At 41.2% G+C, this 21551-nt stretch overlaps 2 protein-coding genes across 3 annotated transcripts in view; both read right to left on the bottom strand.

Moving 5' to 3' along the window:
- Positions 1 to 654: 654 nt before the first annotated feature.
- Positions 655 to 3825, bottom strand: fbxo2 (F-box protein 2). Its single transcript, XM_034533491.1, has 6 exons — positions 3737 to 3825; positions 2675 to 2732; positions 1965 to 2091; positions 1206 to 1298; positions 985 to 1123; positions 655 to 825 (listed from the first exon to the last, which is right to left on the bottom strand). The coding sequence occupies exons 2-6, from the start codon at positions 2709 to 2711 to the stop codon at positions 691 to 693; spliced, it is 531 nt and encodes a 176-aa protein (XP_034389382.1). The 5' UTR covers positions 2712 to 2732; positions 3737 to 3825; the 3' UTR covers positions 655 to 690.
- A 3310-nt stretch (positions 3826 to 7135) lies between these two features.
- The window catches only part of LOC117730352 (integrin alpha-5-like), a 42459-nt gene continuing 28043 nt past the window's right edge, over positions 7136 to 21551 (bottom strand). For both annotated transcript variants that reach the window (XM_034532023.1, XM_034532024.1), the window contains exons 20-30: positions 15656 to 15806; positions 14594 to 14686; positions 14061 to 14140; positions 13711 to 13791; positions 13480 to 13585; positions 12386 to 12544; positions 12140 to 12235; positions 10431 to 10544; positions 9873 to 9974; positions 9659 to 9781; positions 7136 to 7906 (exon numbers count right to left, since the gene is read on the bottom strand). In XM_034532023.1, coding sequence (XP_034387914.1) covers positions 7823 to 7906; positions 9659 to 9781; positions 9873 to 9974; positions 10431 to 10544; positions 12140 to 12235; positions 12386 to 12544; positions 13480 to 13585; positions 13711 to 13791; positions 14061 to 14140; positions 14594 to 14686; positions 15656 to 15806 — 1189 coding nt within the window. In that variant the 3' untranslated portion in view covers positions 7136 to 7822. The remainder of the gene's footprint in view (positions 7907 to 9658; positions 9782 to 9872; positions 9975 to 10430; positions 10545 to 12139; positions 12236 to 12385; positions 12545 to 13479; positions 13586 to 13710; positions 13792 to 14060; positions 14141 to 14593; positions 14687 to 15655; positions 15807 to 21551) is intronic.

Raw genomic sequence — 21551 nt, 5'->3', positions numbered from 1 at the left:
GAGGAGAGCTGGAGAGAGGTCATGTGATTCAGAGAAGACGCATCGCTTGAGCGTACTTTAGTGAGAGTAGTAAAGGCATACTTAGTTGTTCTTTTAGTAGGCAATATGCAGTACATACTGATACAACTGATAATTTATATTAAATCATCAGTTAAAATAGCTACTGTACATATTTGTACTCAAGCACTGCACTGAAATTTACGTAAGTGGAAGTATAAAGTGGCATAAAATGGGTTATACTCGAGTGAACTACAAGTACCTCGAACATTGAGTACATGTACTTGGACACCAACTTGACAACACAGGCAACGATGTCATTGAACATTTATTTCATCATTTTAATTCCAATTTGAGAGTTCCTCCACCAATTAATCACTGCGTTGCAAGCAGTACTTTATTATATTTTAAAGTTAGTAAAGCTGCTCTGCCACCATTTTTTATTTATTCTTTTCTAAGTACAGTATTCATAGAAGCAGTAAGTTTCCACAGCATGAACAGCATTATGCACGATATACGTGCAAGGCGAAGCCGGTCCTCTTGAAACCCGGAGACCTACACTCCACCCTGGAGTCTTTGCATTACTCCAGTTCTCCACCCTCCCTCCCTCGCCCCCACCCACCCCCCATCTGCCTTTCAGTGTTCAGAACTACGTGGTTCCACGTCTCCTTTTGGCCCCCGTTTTCCTCTCGTTCAGACCTGGACCGTAACGGAGCTCCCGGTGACTCGGACGCCGAACCAACCGTCCCAGAACTTGGTGTCTTGTCCTCCGTGTTCAAAGGTGATGAAACGCACACCGGGGCCGTAGTCGGTAAATGTATGATTGACCTGGAGTTCACACACACACACACAGAGAGAGAGAGAGAGAGAGAGACAAAACCACTGTGATCTGTACGACGGTGTCAACCATGACCTTTCTGAACCTTAACGTAGTCGTCCTTTTAATCCAGACCACAATGTTTCTCTGATCTTAAGGCTGCAGTGTACCTGCTTCCACGAGCAGTCGTCAGTGTCGGGGTCGAGGGTCACCGGCTCAGGTTTGAACTCCTTTACGACCTCTTGGTTCTCATCCAGCAGACTCACGGCCATTTGGTAGGTGCAGCCAGAATCCGTCCTCCCGCAGTACCTGCGCAACAAGATGTCCGTTAACCAGTGACGGGCGCCGCTTACAGAAGGTGTGCACGTGCGCGTGAGTCCACTCGTCTCACCAGTCGTCCACTGTGACGGACGGCTGAGCGTCCAGCTGTTCGCTGGAGTAATCCTCCGCTAACAGGTCGATCACCTGTCTCTTCAGACACAGCCTAGGAAAATACGTTTTTTTGGATTATGCATGGTTTTGATAGAAAAGAATGATAAAAGAAAATATTGAAGTATTAAAAAATGAGAAATAAGTATACATCATACTGTCTATATATATAATTGATAATGGATAATTTGGGGAAATTATATATATTCTTTATACTATTGTCATCTTGAAAAAAAACAATATTTGTGATAATACTGTATAAGCAAACTCAAGATAGCCTATAATTAAAACAGAAATAATAATAATAATTCTCCTTTAAAAAAAATCATGGTTTGACTTATTTTGGGGATGATTTCTGTAACCATAATTAAGTTTTCAAAGCTGAATTTCTTTAAATTATAAATCAACATATACAACAACTGTTCCCCATCGTGTGAGGAACTGCTTATTATTATTTTTTCATAAATATGAGAAATTAAAATTCTTTGGGATTATAGTTCCAACTTAATTATTTTTTTATTCCTCCTTATACCTATCTTCTAAAGCAGTTTGTATTATATATCATATAATATAATTATATTATATATTGAATTGGAATGTGGCTTATAAACATGTACAGAAGGCCCGTAGATACAAAGTGCCGCTGTGTTGAGCAGCACATTGTATTTCTTGTATAAAAAAATGGTCCCGTGACGAGACACATGCGGTAATAAACACTCACTCGAAGGAGGTTGCAAAGTATGTGGTCACTCCGTCCATGCAGAAGTCGTATCCGCAGTCTCCCGGCATGTCCTCCACCTTCCACTGACTCCCACCGTTCTCTGTCAGGTCCCAGAATTCCAGCTGCTCTGGGAGGGAAATGCACAGTCTCAGGCTGCCGACGGCAGTATTGTGCGCTTTCTACCATGTACAGTATCATGTTTTACTGAGTCGAGTTCAAATCCACTAAAGTGGAATGAGAATGTTGAACTATAAAGTGGTAACCAATTAGCAGCGAGTGGTTTCTATTTAGATCAAAGCGAAGCTATTTACAGTCAGAGATGTTTGTGTGCACACTCAAGTGCTCAGATTAGAGGATGGATGTTTGTCCACTTGCTAAACTCCCCATACAGCAGGAGGGGTAGGGGGGGGCGGTAATCAGTCTGTCGCACCTTTTTTTTTATTTCTTAAATCAACCAGTGATTCTTCATTGTTTAAGTCTTTATTCGGTTTTGGAATGGGCTCAACTGCACTTCTCGCCAACCATCAAGTACCAGTGGGTGTTTTCCGGCCTCAGAAATAAGCAGGTGGCGGCTTGGGACACCACAATGAGGCGAAGGAGACGCCACACCAAGAAACTTAGATTTGATTTTCACCTTGTTTTTTGCCTATTTCATACTTTGAAAAGTTCAGGGACACACAGAATGCTAACATTTTCACATGACCCCTTACCTTCCCCACTGGGATTCTTCAGCAGGTTTTTGCCCATGATTACTTGTTCAGGCACAGCCTGCAGAAAGAAGAAACAGCAAGTCAGATCAATGAATTGTCTCTGCTGCAGTTTTTATTGGGCGGTCTGGATCCAATCCGCCTGGCTCTAGTCGGGCATCGGTTCGTCACCACACCAGTGGCATTGTTTGCACCTTGCGAGGACTTTGTGAAGGTCTTATATTTCTGTCAATGTATAGATTTGCACAACCGTGCAAGATGCAGTAACAAAACTTTTGCAGGGGTGTGACGTTGAGTTCAAAATTAAGGCCAAGTTTGAAATGTTTGAGGTCTTCAGTTAAATCAACAAGAAATCCCTGGAGCCACACACCGCTTGGGTACTGACGGACACGGTTTTGGGTCCAGCAAAAAAAGGTCCAGAATAAAAGTCACACACACACACCACAACACTAATACCCTGTCTGCTGACTCACAGCACAACAGATGAACATGCTGAATAGGAGGTATCACAGGGTCAGCAGGAAAGCCTACTCTGGACAGCACGTTGCCGCGGTAACCAGTGGGTCGAGGGCCCGTTCTGAGGGTGTCCTCAGTTGACATTATTCAACATAGGAAAAGATATGACTAATATATTTTTCTTTTAACTTTCTCTAAACCATACCCCCTCATGTGTAGTGTACATACCAAATCCAAAACCCCCAAATATTCCTAATTCTTTCTTAATTTCCATCAATTTCTGTGCCTTTGTGCCCAACTTTTGTTTACTTCATGGTTTGTGTATATTTAATGAAGTCAAACACAAATGATGTGTCCATGAAGATGTGTATCTGAGTCCCATGGAACAGATACGATTATGGACTACTACCTCTGTGACTTAGTTGCATATTTGTCCTGCGTTTCAAGGCTCACCGATGCTCCGCACACAAACAGCTGAGTCATCTGCCCCTACAGACTCATAGTCAGAGGCATAAAAGGGGCAGTGCATGCACGTTAATGTCATGCCCTGCGTTAAATGACACACTCCTCTCCCATCTAAATACAAAAGAGGGAAAACATGTTACTCACAGCTGGGGGGAAGGCAAATGCAGTCTTCTGTTTCGTCCGTCTCCTCCTCTGTGTTACACTTGAGCTCCTCTGCAGGATAGCACCCTCGTGACACTGTAGCTTTTATAGCTGGGGAGCACACACACACTGATGCAGTGAGGGAGGGAGGGAGGCAGAGGACGAGGAGAGACACAAAACATCCGATCTGCGGGTCGGGGGAAAGCATCCATCCAGCAGAACTCAGCAGAACCACACATGCACACACTCAGCACTAATGTTAGTGAGAGCAAACGCATCAACACCAGCAGTGGAAGGAAATGTGCTCTTCTTTACAGTTTATGTTGCACATGTTAACAGAGCTGTTACTATGAGATGTAGTAGTAATTTAAAAAAAAACATGTACAGTATGTCGTAAAGTCTTAAAAATGTCATTGTATAGTAAGTCAAAGAGAAACGTGAAAAAGTCATTGAATATGTTGGGAAAAAAATTTGTTTAGTAAGTCAAAAATAGTTATAAAAAAAACATAGCATACTACGTCAAAAAATCTGGAAATAAATCATAAAAAGAGATGATAGCCAATCTACAAAAAGTATAGAATGTTTAAAAGTCATAGTATTATGTCAAAAGTTTCAAAAAACGTATTGAAAAGAGATCACATTACTCCTGTATTAGCTGCTCTGCACTGGCTCCCTGTAAAATCAAGAATCACATTTAAAATTCTTCTCCTCACCTACAAAGCCTTGATTGGTGATGCACCATCATATCTTAAGGAGCTTGTAGTACCATATTGCCCCACTAGAGAGCTGCGCTCACTAAATGCGGGGCTACTCGTGGTTCCTAGAGTCCTAAAAAGTAGGATGGGAGCCAGAGCCTTCAGTTATCAAGCTCCTCTTTTATGGAACCAGCTTCCACTTTCAGTCCGGGAGGCAGACACAGTCACCTCATTCAAGAATAGACTTAAGACTTTCCTGTTTGATAGTGCTTATAGTTAGGCCTGAATCAGGTTTGCCCTGGTCCAGCCCCTTGATATGCTGCTATAGGCTTATATGCTGCTGGGGGATGTTTTAGGATACACTGAGCACCTATCTCCTCTTCTCTCTCTCCTTATGGATGAATTTACATCTCTCCATTGCACCTTATTAACTCTGCTTCCTCCCCGGAGTCTTTGTGACTTCACGTCTCATAGGGTCCATTGGACCTGGAGGTGAGCCGGCCTCCCGCGTTGGCCCTGCTGATGCCCCGCCCCCTCCTCTCTACCTCCTTCTGTTTCATGGATTGGAGGTCCATTCATACATTGTCATATTCATGTAATGTGTTTATGTAACTCTGTAATGCTGTTCATTCTGTACACATGACATCTATTGCATCTGTCCATCTGGGGAGAGGGATCCTTCTCTGTTGCTCTCCTGAAGGTTTCTTCCCTTTTTTCCATGTGATTTTTGGGGAGTTTTTCCTGATCCGATGTGAGGTCCTGGGACAGGGATGTTGTATGTGTACAGATTGTAAAGCCCTCTGAGGCAAATTTGTAATTTGTGATATTGGGCTATACAAAATAAACTGAATTGAAAAAAGGCTTAGAACAGTATGTCACAAAAGTCATAGTATCTTTTAAACTTAAACTAACTTAAGCTTAACTTAAACTTAACTGAACGTAACATAAACTATTATACCTAACTTACCTTAAACTATTATACTAAAACATTTACTACAATATTATTTGCAATAATGATCTCATTTGATCAATATTTTGTTGCGGTTGTCTTTGGTTCTCCCGAAGTGTCTACAAAATAAAGCGGAGGATGAACTCCAACCCCGTATGCGACGTCCACGTGCACCCGTCCGTCTTCATCTACCTGCGTGTCCAAGAAGATTACACGCAGCACAAGAGCACAGAAACCCACCTCACGATAGATATTAATAGTGTCAGCATGTATGATAACCCTGCTCCGTGTTTTCTTTCCGGAGAAAAGACATTTGTATTTGCATACCATGCATCACCAAATGTTCTCTAAAGAATCACATTGCACACAGAGTCAATTGTAAAATAGTTTACCTTCAGAACAGAACCTGCCTAATGCTTGAAGTCTTTTCTTTCATGCATGGGCAGATTACGAGAGAGTGGGCCCCTGGTGGTCATGTTGTGTTTCCTTGTAGATGTTTTGTATCTCTTTGTAGTAATGTTGTGTCCCTTTGTAGTTGTTTTGTGCCTCTTTTGTAGTCATTTTGTGCCTCTTTTGTAGTCATGGTGTGTCTCTTTGTTGTAGTTTTGTGTCTCTTTGTGGTCACTTTGAGTCTCTTAGTAGTTGTTTTGTGTCTCTGTAGTCATGTTGTGTCCCTTTGTAGTCATTTTGTGTTTCTTTGTAGTCATGGTGTGGTTCCTTGTAGCCATTTTGTGTTTCTTTGTAGTCATGTTGTGTCTCTTTGTTGTAGTTGTGGTTGTCTTCCTGAATGTTAGGTGTCTCTTTGAGTGACACCATGTAGGCCAAAGCCAGGGGGAGCCCTGACACTTTGAGCCACCAGGCTTGTGCCAAGTTCATTGACATACATGCTTTCATAAAAAAAAGAGTTTATATCAGTCACATCATCCCTGTTTTCACTTAATGATCATTTGTAACACCGAAAACCGTGCTTGGCCAGACGTGGTGGATAAACCTCCGGGAGCGCCATCGCCATCGCCATCGCTTTACTGCCCGAACCCCAGACATCATTGACCGTGGGAGGCCATCCTGCACCAAGAGTGGGACCAATTGAGGAGTATTCCAGGCTCCTCACCACCACCCTGGAGGAGCACGGGTTGAAGAAGAAAGGTTATTGTGCCCCGGAGGACTAAACATGCTTATCGGCCCATTGCTCTTGCTTTTTCCATCCATGCCCATCTTTTGTATCACCTGATTGAGCAGTAACATACACATGAATGCACTGGTAATAATATGCTACTTTTATTTTTACTAAAGTAAGGATCTGAGGACTTTTTCAGTGTAGTTTTGCTCCTTTTATGGATCTGAGGACTCCTTCCACCACAAAAGAAGGCAATCTAATCGTATCTGATTAATTACCGAGGCTCAGGCAATAAAAGTGTCTCCTGTTATTCTTTTATTAAATATAATTAATACACCTTAGTATTTAGTAATGGCTACCGAGATTTGCCGAGTTTTATGTCTGTGGTTTTGTGTTGAGCCAAAGATTCAGAAAACATGTGGAAACAATTGTGGAAAGAATGAAAGATACAAACTTTTGTGATAGCACCCAAAGGCATCAGAGGACAAGCTATGTATATTGGTTGTAACATATATCAACTGCAGAGGAAATGTAGTTGAATACTCAGTAAAGTAATGCAGTTTTTTGCGATTACCAATGGAAAACTGATGAACACATTTATATATTAATCTCCTAAAGTAGCACATAGATAACTTTGTTGGTGAGTATACAAAATGATGCTTTTATTTTGGGCCACAACACCAATGGGTCACAATGCAATGAACACATTACATACAACACGACATACACAAAAAAACTCCCAATATGGGAGAGGGTTAGTTCAAGTTAAGTGTTGCAGTTTCATCAGGATTGTCCTGCAGACGGCACAGTACAACATTCAACAACCAAAAGGGAAAACACTGTGCCATAAATAAAGAGTGGTGGATGAATCATACACATACATATTGAACGCTGGGATTGCAAACATGGCTTGAGTGCAGCTTTTAGGATAGAGAAATACTATAGCGTTAGTGCCTTTTGTTGGAGGTGCATTTATTTTCCTGTACTGATATAGGCCCTGAAGTTCTAATCCTTTCTGGGTCAACACAATGCAAGGAGTAAATTCCAAACAAAGCATTTCTTTCCGCAGAGATGAGCTTCTTACGGGGCGAACCCTCGTTGCCGTCGTGTCCGGAACAGCAGTTAATATTCGACCACACGACCCTTGTGGTCTTTCCTGCTTTGGCTTTTTGGCGCTGGTCCGGTGATGCAGCGCCCGTAGCTGTCCGTTCATAAATGGGTTGCCTGCCTGCTTTTTTCCCATTAGCTAGTTCCCTTATTTGTTTGGCAAAAGAGAGACGATGATTCCAGTTCTCTGGAGCAGCTGCAGGGGAGGCTCCGACTCGGATCTAGGCTTCAGAGGACGCCTGGGGTTTGAGCTGGGCCTTCTCCATGGTGGTGCCGTACGGATCGGACCTTTTAAAGAAGCCCATCTGGAGGGAAAAATGGAGAGAGGAAGATTAGATACCACTCAATCGTACCAATTGTGGGGAGCTATGTGTAGAAAGGACTAATCCCAATCTCTTTCACAGGTTTTACACGCTTGTTTACATAACACATTGTACAGATTATCGTTTTGCAAAAAACTGTACTTCATAGAAAAAAGCATTTCTGATGTTGGTCCACCGTGGCCTAGTAATGAGTTTGTTTCTATCAAATTCAACTCTTTTTGAGCTAAAATATATTTTATCGAGAAATTGCTAAAACATCATCCCAAATTGCATAGACAGAGTATGAGACAATGTAAAAAGTCCCCCACCCATGTTGGAGCGAGACACTTGGAACAAGGCCACTTAAATGTTTTTGTAGCTGTTTTGTGTCTCTTTCTCTGTGGATATTTTGTATCTCTTTGTGACAGTATTACTCTATTTGTAGTGGTTATACGTCTCTTTGTGGACGGTATCTGTCTCTTTGTAGTGGTTATACGTCTCTTTGTGGACATTATCTGTCTCTTTGAAGTGGTTATACGTCTCTTTGTGGACATTATCTGTCTCTTTGAAGTGGTTATACGTCTCTTTGTGGACAGTATCTCTTTTTGTAGTGGTTATACGTCTCTTTGTGGACGGTATCTGTCTCTTTGTAGTGGTTATACGTCTCTTTGTGGACATTATCTGTCTCTTTGAAGTGGTTATACGTCTCTTTGTGGACATTATCTGTCTCTTTGAAGTGGTTATACGTCTCTTTGTGGACAGTATCTGTCTCTTTGAAGTGGTTATACGTCTCTTTGTGGACAGTATTTGTCTCTTTGAAGTGGTTATACGTCTCTTTGTGGACAGTATCTCTTTTTGTAGTGATTATACGTCTCTTTGTGGACAGTATTAGTCTCTTTGTAGTGATTATACGTCTCTTTGTGGACAGTATTAGTCTCTTTGTAGTGGTTATACGTCTCTTTGTGGACAGTATTAGTCTCTTTGTCGTGGTTATACGTCTCTTTGTGGACAGTATCTGTCTCTTTGTAGTGGTTATACGTCTCTTTGTGGACAGTATTTGTCTCTTTGAAGTGGTTATACGTCTCTTTGTGGACAGTATCTCTTTTTGTAGTGGTTATACGTCTCTTTGTGGACATTATCTGTCTCTTTGTAGTGGTTATACGTCTCTTTGTGGACATTATCTGTCTCTTTGTAGTGGTTATACGTCTCTTTGTGGACATTATCTGTCTCTTTGTAGTGGTTATACGTCTCTTTGTGGACAGTATCAGTCTCTTTGTAGTGGTTATACGTCTCTTTGTGGACATTATCTGTCTCTTTGTAGTGATTATACGTCTCTTTGTGGACAGTATTTGTCTCTTTGTAGTGGTTATACGTCTCTTTGTGGCTAGTGTGTGTGTCTTTGTAGTGGTTTTGCATCTATCTGTGTTTTGTGTGTCTTTGCAATCATTTTGCATCTTTTCTTGTGGTTGTGTTGTGTCTCTTTGTAGTTGTTTGGTCTTTTTGTAGTTCTGTTGTCTCTTTGTAGTCCTTTTGCACATCTTTGTTTTCGTCTTTTTGTGGTTGTTTTGGTGACTCTTAATTGTGATTGTGTGTCTCTGTGGTCATTTGTCATCTGCAGTTGTCCGTTTCTCAGTAGACCTGTAGACCTCTGTCATTTGGACCCTGTAGTAACACCACCCTTAACTGTATCTAAAGTGTCGTGATTTTATATTTTAACAAATGCCAGCCAGAAACATATCTTTATCGTCATTTTACCTTGTATAGCAAATATATGAGCAGGGCGAGTAATAACAACCCAGCTAGAATAGCCAGGATTATGATCCACACTGGAACGGGGAAAGGACTGTCCGGCTTGTTCCACAGCACGGTCGTCACCACCTGAACCACAGGAAACCGCAGCAATCAGATGAGCCTCTGCAGATTTGTACCATTTTCACCAACATTTCAATATAAATATATAGGAAGTTACCTTTTTGGATCCTGATGGCTTGAATTTGGGAGGAATAGAATACGGCATCCTGTCCACCTTGTACTGGACAGAGCACTCTAGAACATACTGCTTATAGGCCCTCTGTGGACACGCAAACAAACATTTTAAAAAGGGCGTATAAAGAAAAGGCTGGAATGTGCTGGAATGTGCCAGTATCTTAAAGGGACAGTTCACTTCAAAAATACATATTTCTCCTCTAACCGGTAGTGCTATTCATCAGGCTGTAGAGATGTCTGTAGCATCTTGTCTAAGGCCCCATACCGTTTACCACATAATGTGTTGTTTGCTGCCAATATAACTGCTTATATCCTGTACATTTCCCCACTGCAGGACTAATACAGGATGATATTATCTTATCTACAGGCTACTATGAATAGTGTGGTAAATACTGTATAAAATTAGCATGGAGTGTTAGGACGCACATCTGTAATTGTAGTTCGATAACCTGGCCGACAGAGGGCAGCACAAGACCACGGATTGGCCTGTGTTTCCCTGACCAAATGTGCAGAGTGGCGCATGCGCATCCCGTCGCCTCACCTCGATGAAGGTCTCGGCCCACAGTCTGGAGCGTAAAGTCAGGATGACGTTGGCGCCTCTCTCCAGCAGCCCAACATGACACTGCAGCAGCCAGCACTCCACCGCCGAGCACGTCTGCGTAGAGGGACAAAGCCACCGTCACACACACATACAGACCCAGCACTATTCATTGTCATAACTGACTGGTTTGGTTGATGTGGGCCACGAACCCTCAAACCAAAATGAATCTGCTGCAGCTTCTGCTGCAGAAATCATCAAATATAAATGGACATTTTAGTACGGGAATAATAGACGACATCTATTCTACTTAAAAATCCTTATTTAAAAGACATTTTTGATGCAGTGGTTAGTAAAAGGGTAGAACGTAGATAGGTAGTAGGGGTGAACTGTGGCTCCAACCTAATTGTGAGAGACATGTTGCTGACATTTTCAATTCACAACTTGTATCTGTAGTTTTCACATTGCGATGTTGTTACTTTGGGGATCTGAATACTTCCAAGAAAGTGATCAACCCCCTAATCTTATGTCCCTCTCATCGTCTATTTCCGGAGATGCTTTTCCCTCGATTATCCTCATCTGAGTTTTTAATTGCTGGCAACGTTTAGCGGGGCCTTTGTTCGTTTGTTCCCTTCAGAGTTGTTTTTGTGCAATGCCAAGTGATATGTGTCTCTGGCTATTTTTAGGGGGGTAAACAGTTTCAATAGTAATTTCGGTGGATCATGGCTGCTTGGAAAGATTTTAAAGCTGGTTAATTTGAATGCCATAAGACATTAACTGTCCAACGTTACAGTCAGTGACGCAAGCCATATGAAAAGAAACCCAATTAACTTCATCTCGCAAACGATCCCAGCAAACAGCAGATGTCGACCAGAGCTCATTATAGCTTTCCCCATTTCCTCTGTTGAAAGAAATAATCTCATTATAATTCCAGTTCAGAGGCCGGTGCTACCTCTTCCTACAATCCGACTGGACTATTTTGGTCTAAATAAAATACATGAATGTGCCAACACAAGAGCTATTGACTCAATTTAAAGAGCCTCTGTTGTGGTTTCGTTTGGAGAGAACAGTGTCACCATGATCCCCTCCACATGCTGAGTCGAGGAGGAGAACAAACACCTCCTGGGTTTCTTCATGGGACACGTGGAGTCAACTTGTCTATCCTTATGAGGAACACCTGTTCTCAAGAAGGTTTGAAAAGAAAAGGTATCCACCCAAAATGGGTTATTTTGTTAGTTGACCCTTCAAAATTAGCAAGGTCTGCCAAGGTAAAAAATAAATTACAAAAATCCCAATAAAGATACATTGGCTGAGTTTCCATCAACACATTTTGAAGTATCGCATGAGAAAAGCTGTGAAGAAATTCAATAAAAAGTCCTCAATTTGGAAACAAAATGTTTTAGCACAATGCAACCGAATCTCCGTCTGGACTGTCGAATGCATGTAATAAATAAAAAAAGACGCTATCTCTGGTTCTGCTGCATCACTTTTGATCCTCATCTTTGTAACTGTCCATCACAAGAGGCAATGCGAAATCAGTAAAGTACTCCTTTAATGTAGTCAATAGGAATATGGAATGTACATGTGTGTGTGCGCCTGTAAATGAAGTGTCCATGGACAAAACACAGACCGGTATTACAGCAGCTCGGCAGAAAACATTTTCCTGTTCAGTTTGACAACTGGAGTTCTGTTTCTTTTCCATGTTGTCTCACCAAGTTTCCTTGTTCCGCCAGAAGATCTCTGTACACCTCCCTCCTCCGGATCAGGTGCTCAGCGCTGGATTTCAGCCCTGCTGCTGGAGGCTGGAGCTGCATGCATAAACACATCGACACATCGAGTCATTAGCAAACAATCAAATGTCCAAGGCCAAGAATAGGTCAAGGGTAATGGTTTCACGATGCCACCCGAGATGTGTGTTTTTTGTTTGTATTTCCTCATTGTTGTTTGTGTGTCCTCACCTTGAGTTTCAGTGCATTGAAGGTGTGTTTGGAGGAGCAGCTGAGCGGGCCCTCGGTGACCACCTCCACGGGGTAGAGCAGCTCGTGGCCGTGAGCCCTCAGAGGACACCGCACCTCTAAAGTGGACTGGCTGACCACGCTGGGACCGTTATTCACTAACTGAAAGAGAGAGGTTGGGTTGGGACTTTTGCTTCGTTTGCTGTTTTTGAAAACACCCCGTGAACATAAAGGGAGACACAAATAGCTTTTTGGTGTCGAAATTAATCCTCAACGAAGGACGGCCGCGTTGCACATCCTGATGCAGGTTATATAACGATAGATGCATTTATTTGTGTTTGCCTTGAGGACTGTGCAAAAATGATTGGGGGTGAGGATTGGTTTATAAAAAAAACAAGACTATTTTATTATTATCATTATTATAATTATTAAGACCCTACCCTTGACTTGGCAACATCCCACCAAACAATATATTTATTATGGAGCCGAAAGTGTTAAATATTACATGACTAAATAAGTGATAACAAAGTGAAATATATTTGTTGTTTTATTTTCTTAAATAATAAAGTAAATACATTTAAATCATAATACACATTATTATTTGATTTAAATATTATTAATTCATGTTACTTTTTATTTTAAAATGTCACATTTCATGATTTCAATTGTTTTGACTGTGGCGTTGTCACTGCCCCCAAACATTTCAGCGAATGCCTTTTTCTTGGTCCGAGATATTGTTCAATCAGTATTCACTAATTAGCTCCACATGGATTGTGTTTCTCAATATGGACATTTAAGTCCTGGAAAATACTTGTTTGATTGTGGTGAGGGAATATAGAGCCCTTTTACAGAGCCAAGTGTGTTGACCTCTGCATAAGGTAATACATTTTGTTTCTGTAACTATTTGAAGCCAAAATAAAATCTAAACATGGGGTTAAAAAAAAATAAACAAAAGACCCATTACTGTTCCCTCCCTTCAGCAAAAATTAAAATAACATTAATAATGATTATAGTCCCTGAATAAACATTCAACGTAGATGTTTACATTTTAAACTTAAAACAGATATGTGAACGCAGTAAGAACTGTGTCGGCATACCTCATAGACCTGCTGAAGCTCAGGGCCGATGTCCCGCTCTCCCCTCAGACTCTGAGTAATGCTCCAGTTTGGAGGGGGAAAGATGACTTTGTCTGGGCGAGAAACACTGAAATAGAAAATCGTTTTTTGTTTTATTTGGGGCAGTTAACTTGGCAGGGCCCACAATGATAAGAAACAATTACAAAATGTTAATGCAGTGATGGAGTGGAAGAGTTGGCATTGAAGCCTCACCCTTGCAAAATGACGTCAGCCATGGCAGCCACCGCCAGCTCAAACAGCACCACCTCACTCTCTGAGTTGTTTGCATTTTTACTACGACAGAAAGACAACATTTTGACAACAAAATGTTAATACAATATCAGTTTTCACAGTTTATCACAGTATGTTATTACATTTTCGTTCAGGTTAAGAGAACAGAAGAGAACAGAAGATTTTTCAGGTAATTATGACATCAATTGGTGCTACTACACTGCTTCAAAATAAAACTAAATCACGAATACACCTGCATAAGATTGTGTTTGGACATCAGAGGACTGGCAGATACCACACATGAATGTACTGTCTGAAAGAAAGTGACCTACCTTCGTATTTGGAGCTCAAACTGTACAGTATTGTGAGTGTCCTTCAGTCTGGGCACCGTGAACCGGAGGCCGGCCCATAACTAGGCAATGACCCACAGGAAACGTACACAATTAATTTCAAGGAACATGAGAAATGAATAATATAAAAAAAACAGAGGAGAGATGTCTGAGTTCATTTGTTTTTTGTTCTTTTTTCCACATACTCAGAACTTTTCTACATGCCAACCGAAGCTTTCAAGAGATCTAAAATAAATGGCCTCCTCCCCCGTATTAACACACAGCTGATTCTATTGGTGGTGATGAAAAGTTGACAAGCTGTTTAAATAATCAAACTGACGCTGGACTCTTTTTATGGCCTTAGATATCCCTTTGCTTTTGGAAACAGGAGATATTCTATTTCTGCATGTTTTATCATGTCAATCCAAAAACATTTTGAGTATGAATTACTTCATGCCAGAGCAATTTGACTTGACTTAATTGTACTGAGACAGAAAAACTGACCAAAGACAACATGCATGACTGTTGACTCTTACACTGGTACCAGACTTCATGGGGTTTCCCAGATCACACAGGAGGTAGCGGGTCTGGTTTTCTGCCTCATAGCTGCACGTCAGCTGAGTCAAGCTCTGGAGAGGACACAAAAACATCAAATCGGAATCCTGGATAACTAAACACATGGCCTTAAAATAGTGTGCCTTCAGTTTTGTAACTAAGACATCTCAGCTTATAGGAGTGTTTGCTTTTAAACATTGCTCTATTTTCAACAACATTGTGCTGTTTTCAACATTGCTCTATTTTCAACAACATTGCTCTATTTTCAACATTGCTCTGTTTTCAACATTGTGCTGTTTTCAACATTGCTCTGTTTTAAACATTGCTCTGTTTTCAACATTGCACTGTTTTAAACATTGCGCTGTTTTCAACATTAAGCTGTTATCAACATTAAGCTGTTATCAACATTGCAATGTTTTAAACATTGTGCTGTTTTCAACATTGTGCTGTTTTCAACATTGTGCTGTTATTAACATTGTGCTGTTATTAACATTGCTCTGTTTTCAACATTGTGCTATTTTCAACATTGTGCTGTTATTAACATTGCTCTGTTTTCAACATTGTGCTGTTTTCAACATTGTGCTGTTATTAACATTGCTCTGTTTTCAACATTGTGCTGTTTTCAACATTGAGCTGTTTTCAACATTGCTCTGTTTTAAACATTGTGCTGTTTTCAACATTGTGCTGTTTTCAACATTGTGCTGTTTTTATCATTGCTCTGTTTTTAACATATTGCTTGTTTTCAACAATGCTCTGTTTTAAACATTGCGCTGTTTTCAACATTGTGCTGTTTTCAACATTGTGCTGTTTTTATCATTGCTCTGTTTTTAACATATTGCTTGTTTTCAACAATGCTCTGTTTTAAAAATTGCGCTGTTTTCAAGTGCTGCTTTATTTGACACCAAAAGGATGAACAAAACATGCTGTGCACTGTTAACAACCAGAGATTTGTTATTTGTGCTTATGAATACTTCAGTAAGTAATAAAGAACTAACACCTGTAAAATCCCTGGCTGAAGTTACAGTGACAGTTGTCTGGCTCACCACATTGTTGCGTGCTATCCCGCTGTAGTCGGCCTCTGGGGGAAGCGCCACGTAGAGCTCGGCCTCGTACGCCCCCCCCTCTCCCTCGTTCCTGGCATTGAATGTCAGACTCAAGGAGTTTTCATCACCCAGGTAAACTTCTGCTCTGTCACTGGGAGAGGAGAACCACAACAAGGTTGTTTACACACAAAAAAGTAAAAGAAGTATATAAGGACGTCCATGCATACAAGTGTGCAAATTGCAGTAACATCTGCACTATTTATGTAATTATAAGTAAAAAATTACATATGAAAAAATATGTATGGCAGTGTGCCAGACAGCACCTCATACCTAAACGACAGAACAGGTAATTTACCATTGACTTTAAAATGTACATATATAACCGTTATATCTAATGGTTGTACAGGGGCAGTTTTCTTCTTTAAAGGGAGACGGTACATAAAAACAAACAATAAGCTTAAAGATGCTAAATGCTCTGTAGAGCTGAGGAAAACCTCAGAATTAGGTGATGATTCCACATGTGTTCAACACTGAGAGCGCCCCCTTTCATGTCACACTAAATCATTTGACCCATTGATAATATACAAATATTGACAAGTGAGGTTTAGATGTGTCTTGAAACTCCAGTGTGGATGTTTTGTTTCAGACACAAGAGGAAAAGTGAATTAAGAAACCAGACATCACAGTGCAACAACTTCATCAACGTATATCATTCAATGTATAAAGTATATACTGTATATACAGTATATATTAGGCCTTTCAGTATTGCTCTTTAACTTCCTTCATTATTTGATCAGTTACTTGAGAAAAGAAAATGTTTTATAGCGAAGATAAAAAATCGCCTTCTGTTGTTGCTTTCATTCTATGAACATTTGGAAGCCGTCATGAGTACCATTTTATGTGTTATAGCATCTTACAAATAATTCTGATGGCAAGGTTTGGTTTATTGCAGGGCGCAAAGGAGGTCTGCACACTTTTGGGCTCCGATTAAATAGTTCCTAACACACTTCCGAAAGTAAAATAAAATAAAACTAAATTAGGATGAATCAAGGTTTCAGCCATGGCTCTCGGAATGGCAATGTTGGTCTGTCGGTCCACCGCTTTGGTCCACATAGAAACATCTTAACATCTATTAGACAGCGCACCATGAACTTCTGAGCGCACATTCGCGGTCCTCAGAGGACCATCTGTCATCAGCAAGTCAGCAAACTTTTTAATTATTCTGGGAAACCACCAGAGGGATTGTACATATATTCGGGGTTATGAACTGTCATGGAATTGGATACACACGTCCGCGTCCTCCGCAGCTTGAATTGTAATAACTAAAGTGATCCCTGAACTTCAGGTAAAAATGTGTCCAATACTGAACAATCAAATACCTGCAAAAGTAACAACATTCCGACCAGCCTCAGTTTGACTCTTTTTTTTCCTCATTGCAAATGAGAAATTGTATGTTTGCCAGCATGATAAACTAAGAAGGCGAACGTGATGTAAATACCTGCTAAACATCAGAATGATGTTAGTTTGTTGACCTCACGGAGCCTCTACTGCATGGTTCTAAACGCTTGTTTTATTGTTTTTTTAAGTAGTATTTCACAAGAGTATCTATTACACAAAAGCCATTGTTATCTACTGCAATTAAAATGAAAATAGTGGCCCACATTTGCAGCCTCCGTTTGCAGGCAGGGTTTCGTTAGTGCTCCCTCTGCTGCTGTGCTCATTTGAAGTGACTCTGTGCAGAGCATGAGCAAAATGCCAGAGAAGCAATTGTAAAACTTAATGAAAAGCAGGGACGTGAAGTCCTTCCAGACAATGCACCTCTGTTTCAGACGGTCCCCGAAGGCCATTTTCTCCTTGCGTATCTGTCCGTGGCTGACCCGGGGTAATGACCCAAATCTGATCACTGTGATTTGTCTCAGGAAACCGACCCCCCCACCCCCCACCCCCGCATTCACAGTGACGCCCCTGTGTGCAAACATACTTTCAGTGAGAGTGATAAATCCTCTCGACACGCTCCCGACTCCAGCTCTCTCTCCCCCCCCCCCCCCCACCCCCCAGCCGCCAAACTCTTTGTGGTGGTAAATTCATGTCTCTGTTGAGCAGAAGGGAGTCTGGTTGAGGATCAGAATTAGGGTTCCTCTTTCATTCCCTGTTTCCCCACCCCCAAACCCACCCGTCTGGACGCAGTGACCCCTCGCTAGGTAAGACAACCACCAGATGATTTTAATTATGCCCGGGCAAGTTTAGCCAATGCAGAGGAAGCGACACGAACAACAACACTCGGCAGATGCTGAGGACAGACAGAAATCCGCAGCGCACGGTTGAGGATGTTAACAACGCAGACTTTTAATCTCTGAGGAAAAATATAACAGTGGACCATGAAGCTCATAACATCATAATTGAAGCCAGGGGTTCACAATTCAAAGCACCAGTGGCAAGGTTGTGAATGTTAAACATCCCACCGTTTGCGAATTCTCAACTAGCAAGACAAAAAAGCGGCGTGTTTCAGAGTGTGTCAGCGAAGGGAAATTCTGTTTCGTGAAAAATGCTGAAACATTGGAGGTTTGGTCCCATGGCGACAAAATGACGATCTTTTGAGTTTTCACAAGAGACTTTTCGCACCGATTGTATTTCTGCAGCTGAGAGAAATCACATGGCCACATAATGTGAAACACTCCTCATAGCAGAGCTGGCTGGGAGGAGAGTGTGTGTGTGTGTGTGTGTGTGTGTGTGTTTGTTCGCTTTGTGAATGGACAGGGACGCAGCCAAATATTATCCCACAAATGTATGGGGTCAGATCAGTCTCAATAATTGCAAATGCACACAGAGAGACTTACAAATGCAAACACAACGATTTACAAATGCGCACAGAACAATTTACAAATATGTTTGATTTACAAATGCACACAGAAGGATTTACAAATAAATTAGACTCACAAATGCACGCAGAACGACGTGTCTGTGTTTATTTATTTGTCAATCGCACTGCATTTGTTTGTGGATTCTTCACATGTGTGTGTGGATTTATGAGACTCCCCTGCCGTAGATAGATCCGCAAATGCGTTTTTTCAACATAGACCTAGCTGTAGCCAATCAGATGTCGCCCTCATTTTCAGCCAATCACATGAGCGCATCTCCCCCTCCCCTCCCCACGGGGCTGCCAGCGTTACAGTTGCGCAATTTGCAGAGGGATACACAATTAATGTACACCCCCACCCCCATTGTTGTAAGTCATTGAAAGTTCGGTATAATCTTGTAAATCTTGTAGAAAATCTTAGTGCGGCACGAATGACGCGAATAGAGCGAAGCGAAAAGTTCACCCGCTGTCATTCAGACGTCGTCGGTGAAAGTCACCGAGCTGTGTGAGCCCACGGGTGATGTTGTGTATAAATATATATATATGATATTAATGTTATGAACCCAAACATGAGGGCGTTAGATGTTCCGACGTTTATGGGATGTCCACAACAAGTATAAAGCAGAAATAGTGGATGACGGAAGTTATAACTGTTTCCACGGAGTAAAGCCACGGAAATAAGCCACGCCCCTCTAAGGCGCAAATAAAGCGAATTACGCTCATGTGATTGGTTGAAAATGAGGGCGACATCTGATTGGCTACAGATAGGTCTGTTTTAAAAATATATATATTTGCGAATCTAGCCACGGCAGGGGAGTCTCATAAATCCGCACACACATGTGAAGAATCCACAAACAAATGCAGTGCGATTGACAAATAAATAAACACAGACACGTCGTTCTGCGTGCATTTGTGAGTCTAATTTATTTGTAAATCCTTCTGTGTGCATTTGTAAATCGAACATATTTGTAAATTGTTCTGTGCGCATTTGTAAATCGTTGTGTTTGCATTTGTAAGTCTCTCTGTGTGCATTTGCAATTATTGAGACTGATCTGACCCCATACGAATGAGGATAAATGATTAATCATTACTCGTGTGAAATCCTTCCTCTACATGCTGTAAACACTGTCCTATCATTTGTGTCTTAAACTGCTGCAAGTCACAGAATCCTGTTTGTTTGTCTGAATGTCATTACCACGCTCTTTGTCTTTGATCGTCTTTCACCAAACTCACTCTTTCTCTCTCTGCATAAGGAACACCACAGTAACAATACTTGTGCTCCGTTGCTTACCTTTTTCCCATCAAAACATATTATATTTATCCTCGAGGCTTACAAAAAACGTGTCTGAAAGCATTCACGTCCTCATAAAACTTTGGAAAAGTTGACTTTTCAATATTATTAAGGCTGTTGATATATATGTATTATGCAGACCATAATGATCAGTGGGATAACATGGAACCATCAAACCATGGACAACTGGGATGACCTGGTAGCCTTATAGGCAAGGCACACGGCAACTGCAACATCCATGTTGGACTCTGGCCGTGGGATCTTCGCAAGTGCTTCGAATTTAGTAGAGACCATAATATCCCGACCAACATCCAGCGACTACTGAATTGTCCCTCTCAATAATTTTGATCAAAACAGCTGATCTAATGCAGTCACAAATTAGCAAAACAACAATGACGGAGTGCTAAAGCCACTAAAAGTAATCAGAGACTTAGAGAATAAATTCATACTATTATAATATGATGGGGCAGCTTAGTGTCGCTGTCTCTTCAAGTCTCCCGACTCCAGATGTTTCTTGCTGAAAAGCTTGCGGAGGCAGCTGTGAGCTGAACTTTATCAGAGGTGGTGACGTTAACATTTAGACAATGAGCCACACGATACTGGGATTCACAACTAATCAGAATTGTTAGTTTCGTTTTCCCACCTCGGATAAACGGCGGCGCACAGCAGCTTCCCAAAACTTTCCCAAGCAATTCAAAGGCCAGAGTCTGAAGGGAATACTTCCATATCAGCAGAGCAATAATGTAATGCAAAGCAGACTTTAGGGTACGTCGCTTTCTTTCTTTAAATATTATGACTATATTTTTAGAGCAGAAGAGAAAACCAATATGTGGGACATGTTTGGAATGTGCAGTTTTGAACATGAGCAGAAGTCTTGCTCAAACACATAGGAGTTAATTATAATATATTTGTATAATACAAATGGTCAACTGCCGCCTAACTTAATGAAAAGCCTAAAATAAATGAAGCTATTTCCACCATAAATATGGAGGATGAACAAAGTGTTGGACGCTCAAACTTTTTGTGTGTCCCTCCACACACACATGTTGAAATAAAACCTACACCCTTTGATCTTTGTCTTACCCCAATTTCTCCTCATGTCCCTCAACGCAGCGGCTGTTAAATAAAGGCTATACAAATAAAAGTAGAATGTCTCTGCAGTTATACACCAATCAGCAGAGACAACACGAGAAAAGACAACACAGTTTATCATCACGTCATTAATTACAGCGGCCTCATTCAGGCGTACATTGTTCCAAAAAGTGGGGGAGACCAAAAACAGATCAAAAAGAGGGAACATTTGATTGCTAATGAATGCTAATGTCGCTCTGGGTCTGCTGAATGTGTAAACCGACAACTGTTTGCTAACACCCGAGCCATATCAACTTAATTTCAAGTCCACAGCTTATTCGACTTCCCTGCATTGGTCAAAATAAGTAAATCAATACTGCATTGAGTGTGTGTTGTGGTTCCAGTAAGTGCTGTTTACTTTGTCTATTCAGCCAAGTCTGGAACTTCTGCTCATGCTAACTATGCACTTCTTCTTGCGTTTATTCCCCACTAACTAGAAACATAACATGCATCAATTCAAATGCAGCAAAGGAGAGACCCGCCGGTGTGTGTTTCTCATGACAAATGAGAGAGCTTGCCTCGGAATAGCTTGAATTCAGTCACGTATGGGGGAAAACTGTTTAGCAAAGCCCGACTGGAGGGTTTAAGTTGTGTTTGTTGAATCAGGTAAAGTAATA

Source organism: Cyclopterus lumpus, chromosome 5 (assembly GCF_009769545.1).
Source record: "Cyclopterus lumpus isolate fCycLum1 chromosome 5, fCycLum1.pri, whole genome shotgun sequence".
In the NCBI taxonomy this organism is placed as follows: domain Eukaryota; kingdom Metazoa; phylum Chordata; class Actinopteri; order Perciformes; family Cyclopteridae; genus Cyclopterus; species Cyclopterus lumpus.
This window is presented reverse-complemented; position numbering and strand designations above follow the sequence as displayed.

What these genes read in the sequence shown, in the direction of transcription:
- fbxo2 (XM_034533491.1), bottom strand. Translation starts at nt 2,711, where the DNA reads ATGGGCAAAAACCTGCTGAAGAATCCCAGTGGGGAAG. An exon ending in TACTTTGCAACCTCCTTCGA is followed by an intron (nt 1,299 to 1,964) that starts GTGAGTGTTTAT and finishes GTATTTTCCTAG; the next exon opens with GCTGTGTCTGAAGAGACAGG. An exon ending in TCCGTCACAGTGGACGACTG is followed by an intron (nt 1,124 to 1,205) that starts GTGAGACGAGTG and finishes CTTGTTGCGCAG; the next exon opens with GTACTGCGGGAGGACGGATT.